This window comes from Rutilus rutilus (assembly GCF_951802725.1).
Source record: "Rutilus rutilus genome assembly, chromosome: 23".
Classification (NCBI taxonomy): Eukaryota; Metazoa; Chordata; class Actinopteri; order Cypriniformes; family Leuciscidae; genus Rutilus; species Rutilus rutilus.
This window is the reverse complement of record NC_140233.1, coordinates 1,005,211-1,018,289: the sequence shown is the minus strand read 5'-3', so window position 1 is coordinate 1,018,289 and position 13,079 is coordinate 1,005,211. Positions and strand designations below refer to the sequence as shown.

The window sequence follows — 13,079 nt, the reverse complement described above, 5'->3', positions numbered from 1 at the left end:
GTTTACAAAAAATGGTGTGAAAAGGGAAAAACATCCAGTATGCGGCAGTCCTGTGGGCGAAAATGCCTTGTTGATGCTAGAGGTCAGAGGAGAATGGGCCGACTGATTCAAGCTGATAGAAGAGCAACTTTGACTGAAATAACCACTCGTTACAACCGAGGTATGCAGCAAAGCATTTGTGAAGCCACAACGGGGATGGGCTACAACAGCAGAAGACCCCACCGGGTACCACTCATCTCCACTACAAATAGGAAAAAGAGGCTACAATTTGCACGAGCTCACCAAAATTGGACAGTTGAAGACTGGAAAAATGTTGCCTGGTCTGATGAGTCTCGATTTCTGTTGAGACATTCAGATGGTAGAGTCAGAATTTGACGTAAACAGAATGAGAACATGGATCCATCATGCCTTGTTACCACTGTGCAGGCTGGTGGTGGTGGTGTAATGGTGTGGGGGATGTTTTCTTGGCACACTTTAGGCCCCTTAGTGCCAATTGGGCATCGTTTAAATGCCACGGCCTACCCGAGCATTGTTTCTGACCATGTCCATCCCTTTATGACCACCATGTACCCATCCTCTGATGGCTACTTCCAGCAGGATAATGCACCATGTCACAAAGCTCGAATCATTTCAAATTGGTTTCTTGAACATGACAATGAGTTCACTGTACTAAAATGGCCCCCACAGTCACCAGATCTCAACCCAATAGAGCATCTTTGGGATGTGGTGGAACGGGAGCTTTGTGCCCTGGATGTGCATCCCACAAATCTCCATCAACTGCAAGATGCTATCCTATCAATATGGGCCAACATTTCTAAAGAATGCTTTCAGAACCTTGTTAAATCAATGCCACGTAGAATTAAGGCAGTTCTGAAGGCGAAAGGGGGTCAAACACAGTATTAGTATGGTGTTCCTAATAATCCTTTAGGTGAGTGTATGTCTGGTAAGTATATAGCTAGTTAGAAAACAGTTTAGCTTACCTGTTTCTGGCAACATTTGATGGTAGAATGGTAGAATCTTGAGGTAAATGTTTGTGTAGACAAAAAGATCAAGTTAATCTGTTGTGTGATTCTGTGATTCACTCCTTTATAAAGTTTTGTTCACACTGTACTGTTGACACCTGCTGTGATCATCTTCTCTGGATCTCCTGCCTCAATCTGCTGCCAAATCACAGCTGTGCTGACACAACAGTGCCCCTTGTGGTGTGATACTCTTGTGGTATTTATTGATTATTATCTTTTAATGATCATGCTTGCACATAAGTTGGATTATATTGCACATTTGCCCAAAATTACAATAGGAAACATGGAAGAAAATGGAAGCACTTTGGGGAAAAAATCCGCTTTTACCACTTTTAAGAATATAGTGTTAAAATGGACAAAAAAAAACATTTTCTAAGCTGACAACCTGGCTAGAACACATGTTGAGGGGTTAAATATTAATACTGGATAGGTTGTATAGGGGAGCGCGGGGCACAACCTAACGCGGGGTTAGTTGTAACGCGCTTGTTTTAAATACTTCCGCACATGCTTGGATGACGAAACTTTGTGTATTTACTAGTTGCCATATCAACACTATATAGAAAAAAAAATTCCGCCAAAATTATTATTTTTTTGGAAGATATCCATAGACATTTATTAAACCATAGCAAAAGTAAGTTTCTTACTTAAGTTAATTTTCATCTCTATTTTTTGTGTTTATTTAAAATAAGACAAATCTGATATTATTTTAATCTCCAAGATGTTATTTAACAGTTGAGATAGTTATTTAATGCTTCGCTAACTAGCAGAAGACACTAGCCGGGTTTAAATCCCAGTTGTGCAGGCGGGGGCATGTTGTAACACTGCGTTACAATGTGCCCCTATTAGAAATATGCTATTATATTCTATACTTTTATTAATTTTATTGAGAAAACGTGAGAAAAAGGTGAATAAAGACTGAGAGTCAATGTTCAGAAATTACTAATTATTTATTTGTTTTGAACTATGTTGTATAGCTGTGTTTTCATGTGTTCGTAGTCAAAACTCAAAAATTAGTTTATATTTAATTATTAAAAATTGCCATTATTTTATTTGAAAACGTTTTTTAATTGTATTTTATTTAGAAAATATTTTAGTTTGTTTTGTATATTTTTTTTATTCGATCAGATAACATTTTAAGCTGCCATATGTTATGTTACAATGTGCCCCTCTCATGTTACAATGTACCCCACCTATGGGGCATGTTGTCACATTTCACTTCCATTATTTCGGGGTATATCAAGAAAAAAGTATATACTGTATTAATAAAACAAAACCACATAATTGTACTAGACATGTGGGAAATTAATGTGGGAAAAAATAAATACTCTGAACCATAAGTAGATTTACACAAACTGAGAAAGTCAAAAAGCGTTAGGTTGTGCCCCGCTCTCCCCTACTTGAACCAAAAAGTGTCCAACAAAGTTTTAATATCAGTTTTGGCCCCCTGACTATTCAGTCAATATAAATAAATATTCAATATAAGTGTTTGATTGTTATTTGCTTACTCTCCCTCAAACCCCAAGTTCATGAACAACGAGACACAGCAGAACTTCTACATTTGATCATTGAAAAGACTCCTGGATCCTCTGAGGTAACTAGTTTCTTCTGGGTTATTCTGTTGTGGCAACCACGAGGGAAAAATAACACTACATATGTTTTGATCTAGACCAGTGGTTTTCAACCTCTCCAGCAGGGACCCCCTGACAGGCCATGTTTCTGTTTTAACCCTGAAATGGCACACCTGATTCAATTAATGAGTAGTTTCTAGAGTAGGAAGAGTAGGACTTAGTCAATTAATCAATTAGTCAACTACTCATTAAGCCTTTAATTAATTGAATCAGGTGTGCCATTTCAGGGTTAAAACAGAAACAGTGGCTGCGCCCAAAACCGCATACTCAATGAGTAGGTACTTAATTTCAATAAGTACTTACTTAACGAGCGCTAAAAGAGTAGGTACTTTATAGCCAGATCTCGTTAAGTATGAATGCGAGCCGGACATCTGCCATGTTGACGTTATCATGTGACCTACGACGCGTTATCACACACGCAACAACTTAAAAGATTTGAACGACACGTTTAATTAATCTATCTGTAAATATCTTTATTGATTAAACTTGCTCATTTTGTGGTCTTTTTGAAGAAACTGCTGCCCATTTATTTTATACATTTAGGGTTAATTTGATATTTAACCCTACTAATGTGACCCACCGTTTTATCCTTAACGATATTATTTATTTTTATTACAAAATCACAAAATTGTCATCTCTTGAATATGTTGTTAATTTCTTTATTTTATATCCAAACATTTTCATCCACAAGCAAAAGTGGCTTACTGCTTTGTTTTTCTTTTTCTTGTTGAATTTAACTCTTTTCATCCCTCAGGCCTATAAATAACAAAAAATGTTTTTTTTGTTTTTTTTATGTATTATAATGAATTATTTAAGAAAATATATATTAAGATATTCAACCTTGTAGGTTATTTTTTCCTGTGTATAAAATATCATATTATGTATGCAAACCCATGAGATATATATATATATATATATATATATATATATATATATATATATATATATACCTCATAACATCAGTAACTTGACAGCTCTACCTAGAACAGTTCTCTTACGAGAGATACTCTCGTACTGCGTAGAATACGCTAGGGGAAAATCCTTTTCCACGAGAATACTGAAGCCAAAAAATTATACTGGGTGTCAAGGCGCACTCCACGAGAAGCATGGCTTCATCGTGGGCCTGGTCAAGTGGGATTGCCTTGCAAGATATTTGTATGGCGGCAGGCTGGGCCTCTCCGTCTACATTTATAAGGTTTTACAACCTAGAGGTTCCCGCACTACAGGCCAGACTACTGTCGGTCTAGTATGGCCAAATCTCATAAACTGACACTGTCAGTTATGCAGCTATTGAGAATTGCAGTGCTGCTCTATGCTGCCATATAGTAAGATAGTGGCTAAACCCCTCCTCTTCCAGGATTCCCTGTGAGTCCCCTGTGTGATTGTGTACTGTATGAACTCCGGGCTGTCGCCCTTGAGTCTATAGTATCAGATCCCAGCACGCACGGCGTTTTACAGTAGGTTCCCCTAGCGTATTCTATGCAGTACGAGAGTATCTCTCGTAAGAGAACGTACTCGGTTACTAACGTAACCTCGGTTCTCTCTAGAGAGAGGAACGAGTACTGTGTATCCTGCCGTGCCTGCACGCGCTCTGGTTGCTTCGACTATGAAAAACCAGAGATATGAAGCCTGCGAGCGGTATTTATAGACCTAAGCCACGCCCGTTTGGGCGGGACGTGACGCAGGGACGTGACTCATTGGGTCTGACGTCACTCTAGGTCTCGCTCGATAGGCTTAAGCAGTTGCCAGCAGACCAGCCAATAGGCGCGCGAGCTGCCTCGCCTATGTCTGTATGCTGCCGCAACGCGTTTTACATTAATACAAAATTAAGGATAATTTTTTGGCTTCAGTATTCTCGTGGAAAAGGATTTTCCCCTAGCGTATTCTACGCAGTACTCGTTCCTCTCTCTAGAGAGAACCGAGGTTACGTTAGTAACCGAGTACGTTTTCCTCAGCATTTGTAATGTCTGCACAAAAGGCAGCTGTGCAAAGATTCGCCTTTGGAGAAAACTGTTGATTTTATATGTGAAAAAGTATCATTAATATGCATGTCATATGAAATAGCTATGAATACACTCTAGATGTGTATATAGTGAACATATCTACATTTTCATTCAAACAATAAATAAAGCATTCATTAAATAATTATATTTTATTTACTGACAACGATGTTTTTTACAATAAATTAGTAAACGAATGTATCAAAGTGACCATCACACAATAAACAAATGCATATACAAGTCAACACATGAAACAAAGCTTTATTCAAACTACAATCATGTATGTAGGCTGAAGGCGCTGAGGTTGTTGCGTGATGTGTTGTGCTTCACAATCTGAGGCAATAAGGGCAGGTGGAGTGATGCAGGGTCTCGTAAGGGCAGGTGGAGTGATGGAGGGTCTCATAAGGGCTGGTGGAGGGTCTCGTAAGGGCAGGTGGAGTGATGGAGGGTCTCGTAAGGGCAGCTGGAGTGATGGAGGGTCTCGTAAGGGCAGGAGGAGTGATGGAGGGTCTCGTAAGGGCAGGTGGGAGTGATGGAGGGTCTCGTAAGGGCAGGTGGAGTGATGGAGGGACTCGTGTAATGTGAGGCGTTCACAGATCGAATCTTGCACCTCCCGATCTGCTCTCACACAAATCGGGCTCGCCCCGATCATATCAAACATGTTTGATATTTAAGATTTTAAATCGGGATGAGCAAGTCTGTGATTACGTCAGTGCTGTCAAAAAAGGGCAGGTGGAGTGAAGGAGGGTCTCGTAAGGGCAGGTGGAGTGATGGAGGGTCTCGTAAGGGCAGGTGGAGTGATGGAGGGTCTTGTTTGATCATATCAAACACGTTTGATATTTAAGATTTTAAATCGGGATGAGCAAGTCTGTGATTACGTCAGTGCTGTCAAAAAAGGGCAGGTGGAGTGATGGGGGGTCTCGTAAGGACAGGTGGAGTAAGGGCAGGTGGAGTGATGGAGGGTCTCGTAAGGGCAGGTGGAGTGAAGGAGGGTCTCGTAAGGACAGGTGGAGTGATGGAGGGACTCGTAAGGGCAGTTGGAGTGAAGGAGGGTCTCGTAAGGACAGGTGGAGTGATGGATGGTCTCGTAAGGGCAGGTGGAGTAAGGGCTGGTGGAGTGATGGAGGGTCTTGTAAGGGCAGGTGGAGTGAAGGAGGGTCTCGTAAGGACAGTTGGAGTAAGGGCAGGTGGAGTGATGGAGGGTCTCGTAAGGACAGGTGGAGTGATGGAGGGTCTTGTAAGGGCAGGTGGAGTAAGGGCTGGTGGAGTGATGGAGGGTCTGGTAAGGGGAGGTGGAGTGAAGGAGGGTCTCGTAAGGACAGTTGGAGTAAGGGCAGGTGGAGTGATGGAGGGTCTCGTAAGGACAGGTGGAGTGATGGAGGGACTCGTAAGGGCAGTTGGAGTGATGGAGGGACCCGTAAGGGCAAGTGGAGTGATGGAGGGTCTCGTAAGGGCAGGTGGAGTGATGGAGGGTCTCGTAAGGGCAGGTGGAGTGATGGAGGGTCTTGTAAGGACAGTTGGAGTGATGGAGGGACTCGTAAGGGCAATTGGAGTGATGGAGGGACCCGTAAGGGCAGGTGGAGTGATGGAGGGTCTTGTAAGGGCAGGTGGAGTGATGGAGGGTCTCGTAAGGGCAGGTGGAGTAAGGGCAGGTGGAGTGATGGAGGGTCTCGTAAGGACAGGTGGAGTGATGGAGGGTCTTGTAAGGGCAGGTGGAGTGATGGAGGGTCTCGTAAGGGCAGGTGGAGTAAGGGCAGGTGGAGTGATGGAGGGACTCGTAAGGGCAATTGGAGTGATGGAGGGACCCGTAAGGGCAGGTGGAGTGATGGAGGGACCCGTAAGGGCAGGTGGAGTGATGGAGGGTCTTGTAAGGGCAGGTGGAGTAAGGGCAGGTGGAGTGAAGGAGGGTCTTGTAAGGACAGTTGGAGTAAGGGCAGGTGGAGTGATGGAGGGTCTCGTCAGGACAGGTGGAGTGATGGAGGGTCTCGTAAGGGCAGGTGGAGTAAGGGCAGGTGGAGTGAAGGAGGGTCTTGTAAGGACAGTTGGAGTAAGGGCAGGTGGAGTGATGGAGGGTCTCGTAAGGACAGGTGGAGTAAGGGCAGGTGGAGTGAAGGAGGGTCTTGTAAGAACAGTTGGAGTAAGGGCAGGTGGAGTGATGGAGGGTCTCGTAAGGGCAGGTGGAGTAAGGGCAGGTGGAGTGAAGGAGGGTCTTGTAAGGACAGTTGGAGTAAGGGCAGGTGGAGTGATGGAGGGTCTCGTAAGGGCAGGTGGAGTGATGGAGGGTCTCGTAAGGGCAGGTGGAGTAAGGGCAGGTGGAGTGAAGGAGGGTCTTGTAAGGACAGTTGGAGTAAGGGCAGGTGGAGTGATGGAGGGACTCGTAAGGGCAGTTGGAGTGATGGAGGGACCCGTAAGGGCAGGTGGAGTGATGGAGGGTCTCGTAAGGGCAGGTGGAGTGATGGAGGGACTCGTAAGGGCAGTTGGAGTGATGGAGGGTCTCGTAAGGGCAGGTGGAGTGATGGAGGGTCTCGTAAGGGCAGGTGGAGTGATGGAGGGTCTCGTAAGGGCAGGCGGAGTGATGGAGGGTCTCGTAAGGGCAGGCGGAGTGATGGAGGGACTCGTAAGGGCAGTTGGAGTGATGGAGGGTCTCGTAAGGGCAGGTGGAGTGATGGAGGGTCTCGTAAGGGCAGGTGGAGTGATGGAGGGTCTCGTAAGGGCAGGTGGAGTGATGGAGGGACTCGTAAGGGCAGTTGGAGTGATGGAGGGACTCGTAAGGGCAGTTGGAGTGATGGAGGGTCTCGTAAGGGCTGGTGGAGTGATGGAGGGTCTCGTAAGGGCAGGTGGAGTGATGGAGGGTCTCGTAAGGGCAGGTGGAGTGATGGAGGGACTCGTAAGGGCAGGCGGAGTGATGGAGGGTCTCGTCCATGGCACCATCTCCAGGATTCAGCTCTGGGCTCCTCATCCTCAGTGCTCACACCAGCCGCTGACATTTCAGATCCTACAAAAATGCACAAACATAACACAAAAGCAGTCATTTTAAACGCACAATGTCATTTGATTTCAGTATTATCTAGAAGACAAAAACGCTTTTTTTCACAAATGCCGCCATCATCTTCCCTTGCAGGTCCTGCTCCACCACAGAAGCTCTGCAGCAAATGCACAGAAATCAAGAATCAGAAAAGTGCTGTAATAGCTCTGTTTGAAATTACAATAATTAAAATAAACTACAACTTAATATTTAAATAGATTTTATTATTCATTTCTGTAGTATACTCACTCAAAGCCTTCTTCAGCCACTCTCCACCGGATAAACACGTTCATCTGTCCCTGTAACATCCAGACAAGATTCACAAAACCTCTGTGATTTATGAGCTCAACACTACATTTACATGTTGAGGTTGTTTTAACTTTTTATCCAATATAAATGTTCCTCAATTTATCAACAGTAATGGACAAATAAAATAGATAACTTATGTTTATTACTTTATAGATTTGTTCTACATAATAGCACACATTCATCACTCAGATGTCTATATCATGTTGTGATGTGCTCTTCTGCAATACTTACTGAAGATTTTTCTGTCAGATGTAAATAGACATTTAAAATAAGCGTCTTTAAGATGTATATGGTTTATGTAAATCCAGAGACGTAACTTGTCCTTAATGGAGCTCCCGTTAGCTAACGTTATACATAATAAAACGTGTTTTTACAGCAAAATCACAACTATACTATACTGTGTAACGTCTTTACACCTTCAACAATTCAACAGTTTACTCTACAGTAGTTCAACACATGCAATTTTAACACAAGGAACTGTGTTTACTCACATTTGAAAGCGCCGCGTCTCTGATCTCTGCGATGTTTGATAATGACGTATCCTCTCGCGTGGCCTCCTGGGATAGAAGAGTATCCATCGGTTGAGCACTCGAAAATCTGGCCGAAAGCAGTAAGCCATCCGGGAACTTCTCGCCTACTCTTTTATGAATACTGATGTTTCGGACGTACTGCTTCCTTCACGTACTGTTTTCGCCTACTATATAGTAGGAAAGTAGGCATATTCGGACGCACTTAAGTCCGAATCTCGCGATAATTAGTACGTCACCCAGGTAATTCTCGCCTACTCTTTTGGATTCGTACATATTTTTTGCTCGCCTACTCTTTTTTGAGATTGAGTAGGGAAGTTTGCGGTTTCGAACGCAGCCATGGCCTGTCAGGGGGTCCCTGCAGGAGAGGTTGAAAACCACTGATCTAGACTACACCACCCTGGGAATTTCACCCAGAGAATATTATCCGCGCATAGGTTCCCTACTAAAGACAGGAAGACATGGAGACACGAGTATTCATGCAAAATTACAAAAGTTTATTATAATTTTTTTTTTTTTTTTTTAAACAGACAGAAAAGGGGATACGCTCCAACAAGATCAAACCTCTGTCTCTGCCATTGGAGAAAGAGGATCCTCAACGAGTGTCAGCTGTGTCTCATTATGTCTCATTAACCAATCACATTACAGCTCGGACTGGCTTTACTGGGATCATAAGAGTGTGTAAGAGTGGAGAAACGCTGGACTGGCTTTACTGGGATCATAAGAGTGTGTAAGAGTGGAGAAACGCTGGACTGGCTTTACTGGGATCATAAGAGTGTGTAAAGTGGAGAAACGCTGGACTGGCTTTACTGGGATCATAAGAGTGTGTAAGAGTGGAGAAACGCTGGACTGGCTTTACTGGGATCATAAGAGTGTGTAAGAGTGGAGAAACGCTAGACTGGCTTTACTGGGATCATAAGAGTGTGTAAGAGTGGAGAAACGCTGGACTGGCTTTACTGGGATCATAAGAGTGTGTAAGAGTGGAGAAACGCTAGACTGGCTTTACTGGGATCATAAGAGTGTGTAAGAGTGGAGAAATGCTGGACTGGCCTTACTGGGATCATAAGAGTGTGTAAGAGTGGAGAAACGCTGGACTGGCTTTACTGGGATCATAAGAGTGTGTAAGAGTGGAGAAACGCTGGACTGGCTTTACTGGGATCATAAGAGTGTGTAAAGTGGAGAAACGCTGGACTGGCTTTACTGGGATCATAAGAGTGTGTAAAGTGGAGAAACGCTGGACTGGCTTTACTGGGATCATAAGAGTGTGTAAGAGTGGAGAAACGCTAGACTGGCTTTACTGGGATCATAAGAGTGTGTAAAGTGGAGAAACGCTGGATTGGCTTTACTGGGATCATAAGAGTGTGTAAGAGTGGAGAAACGCTAGACTGGCTTTACTGGGATCACAAGAGTGTGTAAGAGTGGAGAAACGCTGGACTGGCCTTACTGGGATCATAAGAGTGTGTAAAGTGGAGAAACGCTGGACTGGCTTTACTGGGATCATAAGAGTGTGTAAAGTGGAGAAACGCTGGACTGGCTTTACTGGGATCATAAGAGTGTGTAAAGTGGAGAAACGCTGGACTGGCTTTACTGGGATCATAAGAGTGTGTAAGAGTGGAGAAACGCTGGACTGGCTTTACTGGGATCATAAGAGTGTGTAAAGTGGAGAAACGCTGGACTGGCTTTACTGGGATCATAAGAGTGTGTAAAGTGGAGAAACGCTGGACTGGCTTTACTGGGATCATAAGAGTGTGTAAGAGTGGAGAAACGCTAGACTGGCTTTACTGGGATCATAAGAGTGTGTAAAGTGGAGAAACGCTGGACTGGCTTTACTGGGATCATAAGAGTTTGTAAGAGTGGAGAAACGCTGGACTGGCTTTACTGGGATCATAAGAGTGTGTAAGAGTGGAGAAACGCTGGACTGGCTTTACTGGGATCATAAGAGTGTGTAAGAGTGGAGAAACGCTGGACTGGCTTTACTGGGATCATAAGAGTGTGTAAGAGTGGAGAAACGCTGGACTGGCTTTACTGGGATCATAAGAGTGTGTAAGAGTGGAGAAACGCTGGACTGGCTTTACTGGGATCATAAGAGTGTGTAAAGTGGAGAAACGCTGGACTGGCTTTACTGGGATCATAAGAGTGTGTAAGAGTGGAGAAACGCTGGACTGGCTTTACTGGGATCATAAGAGTGTGTAAAGTGGAGAAACGCTGAACTCGGACGGTGAGCTTCAGGGACTGACGGCTGTCCTGAGCGTGTAGAAATATGCAGATTGTTCTGGAGTTTCTGCTGGATTTAATGCCTAAATCATATCGTTTACACATTGGACTCTTTGCAGTTGTTCTGTGTGTTTAATATTGCAGTTTGAACGCTTTCATTGCGAATAGACTGTGTTTCTAAAACAGCTCAAAGTTTCAATAGTATCAGTCACTCTCACCCTAGAAATTAAACACTGTCTGTCTATTTTTAGATACAGCAATTTAACTATATTTCCTTACAACAATATTTTAATATCTGATAGAAAATCTAAAAAGTTCTCAGGAAATGTTAAAAAAAATAAATAAAAAAAAACAATTACACCAATGCCTACTATCATTAAAGCAGACCAGTCCAACACAATCTGCTTTAGTTCAGACTGAACATCATGTGATTCTGAGTGTCAGTCAGTGACAGTGTTTTAGTTCACATCTATTCAGTTGTATTCCTCTATATATATATATATATATATATATATATATATATATATATATATATATATATATATATATATATATATATATATATATATATATATATATATATATATATATATATATATATATATATATTTATATATATATATATATATATTCCAACCCCATATTAAATGTGTTCCTTGTGTCTATATATATCAGTTTGGTGTGTGTGTGTGTGTAGTGTGTAATTCTGCAGCTCTTCTGTCTGAGGAATAAACTGAATCTGATTTCAGTAGAAGAGATAAACTGACGTCTGCTGCTGACACACACACACACACGATTATCAGATGTGCTGCTCTTTAACACTCAGAAACCAGATCCTGTCAAACTGAGCTCTACAATGAAGGATCAGAGTGTGTGTCTGTGTGTCTGTGTGTGTGTGTGTGTGTGTGTGTAAGAGAGTGTGAGTGTATGTTTATTCAGTCATAAACACATGTCTGAGACTAATGCACTAACACAACAATATTTGGGTTTAATGCTCTTTTTTTCCATAAAAGTTTCTACTTGTTTGTTATGTCAGTTTTGTTGGTTTCTATTTTTCACATTAAAGATAAAAAATATTTTTCTTGGATTATTTGTTTAATGTGAAAAGCTGCAGTTTTAACAGATGTGTGCAGGTGTTTTACAGCCACTGTTCATCTAGAAACACAAGTAATCATGAGTGACATGCACAATGTAATTATTTTTATACATTTAGGAATATTTTTTAAAAGACTGTAGAGTTGAGTGTGTGGTTTAGATTCTTTATATTCCCGTGTTCTGTAGAATAAAGTTCCTGCGATCTCTGCAGGTCCAGATGAAGAAGATTCAGATTCGGTCACACAGGATGAGTTTATAAAGCCGCTCCTGACAACATCAACACACAAAACACTATCACAAAACACATCCAAGGAAGAGAAAAGAAATGGCTCATATATGCACAAGTTTAACATTGTATTTTTTACAGTAGGTTATGGCATATAGCTGTGAACGATTTATTGTCTGTTGCTGACCGAACTCTGCAAATCATTTATTGTCAATATGTTACAGCAGAAAGCTTTCAGACTGAAATACTGTGATACTCACACTGCTCTCCGTGTCTGTACACGAGTAAACAGGCTTCTGAACTCCTGTGGAGAAACACACACTTTAAGATCCGCTCAGATATGAGCTCACAGAAACATTAATATCTGTCATGAACAAAAGTCTCTAAAGCTGCTGTGATCAGAAATAAAACTGATACCTGTGTGTGGAGCTCTCGTTACTGAAGACGGCGTTCAAGGAACGCTTTGAGGAAAAAAATAACACAAGTCGTGAGTAATTATACAAACACACTTAAGAAAGACGACATACACTAATACTTCAGTCACACAGCACAGCTTGTATACTTTAGAAATCAGCCTTTATTAATTATTATTGCAGAGATGGGGTTTGGGGTTTGTGGGACTGTTTCTGGGGATTCACTTTTTATTTTACTTACCTTTTGTCTTCTGCATTGCCCCAAACCCCATCTCTGCAATAATAATTAATAAAGGCTGATTTAAAGTACTTCTTCCTGCCTCTGTGTATTAATGCTCATGGGTTGCCTAAATGGGTTCCATTCAGACATTAACATTAAGTCTTTTACTGTTATGTGTCAACAAGATTCAACAAGACATTTTCCCCTGGCTATACCCAATGTTTAGATCTGTTATGGTATTTATGCAAATTAGCACATATGTAATTAGATTATGCACCATTTGTCCATGTTAACAAACAATTTCAAAAAACTTGTAATACATTTTTTGTTTGTCTTGATGTAAGTAATCAACTCAGTAATTTTCATGGTGATATCTAAAGGTTAAAATATTTACCCTATT

The 13,079-nt window shown here is 42.0% G+C and overlaps 2 protein-coding genes across 2 annotated transcripts in view; one reads left to right on the top strand and one right to left on the bottom strand.

The window, feature by feature from the left end:
* LOC311283512 (E3 ubiquitin-protein ligase RNF19B-like) overlaps positions 1 to 13,079 on the top strand; it is a 320,725-nt gene that overhangs the window by 67,204 nt on the left and 240,442 nt on the right. The gene's annotated exons all lie outside the window — the stretch shown is intronic.
* Positions 12,054 to 13,079, bottom strand: part of LOC311283508 (stonustoxin subunit beta-like) — a 32,236-nt gene continuing 31,210 nt past the window's right edge. Inside the window, exons 12-14 of the mRNA XM_084397954.1 lie at positions 12,464 to 12,507; positions 12,307 to 12,350; positions 12,054 to 12,087 (exon numbers count right to left, since the gene is read on the bottom strand). Coding sequence (XP_084254080.1) covers positions 12,086 to 12,087; positions 12,307 to 12,350; positions 12,464 to 12,507 — 90 coding nt within the window. The 3' untranslated portion in view covers positions 12,054 to 12,085. The remainder of the gene's footprint in view (positions 12,088 to 12,306; positions 12,351 to 12,463; positions 12,508 to 13,079) is intronic.